Source organism: Gekko japonicus, unplaced genomic scaffold (assembly GCF_001447785.1).
Source record: "Gekko japonicus isolate JY-2015 unplaced genomic scaffold, Gekko_japonicus_V1.1 scaffold4295, whole genome shotgun sequence".
Classification (NCBI taxonomy): Eukaryota; Metazoa; Chordata; class Lepidosauria; order Squamata; family Gekkonidae; genus Gekko; species Gekko japonicus.
Window position 1 is genome coordinate 92,940 of NW_015160356.1, and position 1,737 is coordinate 94,676.

At 51.3% G+C, this 1,737-nt stretch overlaps 1 protein-coding gene across 1 annotated transcript in view; it reads right to left on the minus strand.

Moving 5' to 3' along the window:
• Positions 1 to 211, minus strand: part of LOC107115711 (chromosome unknown open reading frame, human C17orf53) — a gene marked incomplete at its 5' end in the record, with an annotated part of 19,737 nt that extends 19,526 nt beyond the window's left edge. The window contains one exon of the mRNA XM_015417472.1: positions 187 to 211. Coding sequence (XP_015272958.1) covers positions 187 to 211 — 25 coding nt within the window. The remainder of the gene's footprint in view (positions 1 to 186) is intronic.
• Positions 212 to 1,737: the final 1,526 nt, after the last annotated feature.

Sequence of the window (1,737 nt, forward strand, 5' to 3'; positions counted from 1 at the left end):
CTTTTACAACTGATCTCCAGCTGACAGAGATCAGCTCCCCTGGAGAAAATGGCTGTTTTGAAGGGTGGGCTCCATAGCATTGGACCATGCTGAGGCCCCTCCCCTCCCCCAAACCCGCCCTCTCCTGGATCTACCCCCAAAGTCTCCAGGTGTTTTCCAACCCACACCTGGCAACCGTATACCTACCTCACAGTCACAGGGTGTCTGTTGTGGGGAGGGGAAGGGAAAGGAGATTGTAGGCCACTCTGAGATTCCAAATGAAGGGCGGGGTATAAACCCAATCTCTTCTATCTTCTCTTTATTCAAGGTGTAAGCTTTCATATGCAGGTATCTGAAGTGTGCATGCACACAAAAACTTACACCCAGAATAAATCTTTGATGGTCTTGAAGGTGCTGCGGAGTCTTGTGAGCAAAAATCCTACTTTGTGAGCTGCTGGCATTAAAGTTGAGAGCAGTGTTCCCTCTAAGCTGAGTTAGTGTGAGTTAGCTCACAGGTTTTTAGCCGCCGGCTCACACGTTTTTGGCTCCGCTCAGGAAGGATGTGGCTCCAGAGCGAACTAACTTATGCAGTAGCCAAATCGCTGGCTCACAACGTTAATGCCAGTAGCTCACAAAGCAGGATTTTTGCTCACAGGACTCCCCAGCTTAGAGGGAGGTTGTAAGGCAGCAATTTGGCTGCTGCATCAATTAGTTTGCTCTGGAGCCCTCCTTCCTGAGCTAAGGCAAAAAATGTGTGAGCCGGAGGCTAAAAAACTGCGAGCTAGCTCACCCTAACTCAGCTTAGAGGGAACACTGGTCTTAAGAGCAGAAATCCTACTTTCTGGGCTGCCGACATTAAAGTTTTGAGCAAGCGATTTGTCTCCTGCATAAATTAGTTCGCTCTGGAGCCCTCCTTCCTGAGCTAAGGCAAAAAATGTGTGAGCCGGAGGCTAAAAAACTGTGAGCTAGCTCACCCTAACTCAACTTAGAGGGAATACTGGTCTTAAGAGCAAAAATCCTACTTTCTGGGCTGCCGACATTAAAGTTTTGAGCAAGCGATTTGTCTCCTGCATAAATCAGTTCGCTCTGGAGCCCTCCTTCCTGAGCTAAGGCAAAAAATGTGTGAGCCGGAGGCTAAAAAATTGTGTGCTAGCTCACACTAACCTAGCTTAGAGGGAACACTGGACCCTGGAGAAGGACATAAGGCGGCTGGTGCAGCTCTTTGGGGTTTCCTCTCTTTTTTGCAACTGCAAAACCCAATTCAACTGCCTGCGACTCCCAGGGAATAAGGAAGGTGACCCACAGGGATAAATTTGCACACCGCTTCTCTTTGTCAGCCTCCTGGACTGAACCTTCCTTCCTCCCCCCCCCCCCATAGTGGAAGCCAAGAGGGGGCCCCCTCGGGACCAGGGAACGGGGCAGGAGTTCAGCGCCCGCCCACCCCCAACGCAGAGCGGAGGCGCAAGCGCAACGGCCGCCCCCTCTCAGGGGAGGGGCCCCAGGGGCGTGGCTCTTCTCCCCCACTCCCAAGGGGCCCAGCTCCCTTTGCCCGCCCAACACGTCAAGCACCAGCTCGAAATCTATTGCCCACTCAGGAGGCCGGGGGATGGTTTTCCTCCTCAGACCACTCAGGGCTGGGGGGAGCCATTTGGCCCCCTCTGGGGCAAACAGAATTGTCCAGGAGGGCGGTTTTTTTAAAAAATAGGAACGGAACTTGATTTTTTTTTTATTTTTTCAAAACAATTTTATTAACTTTTT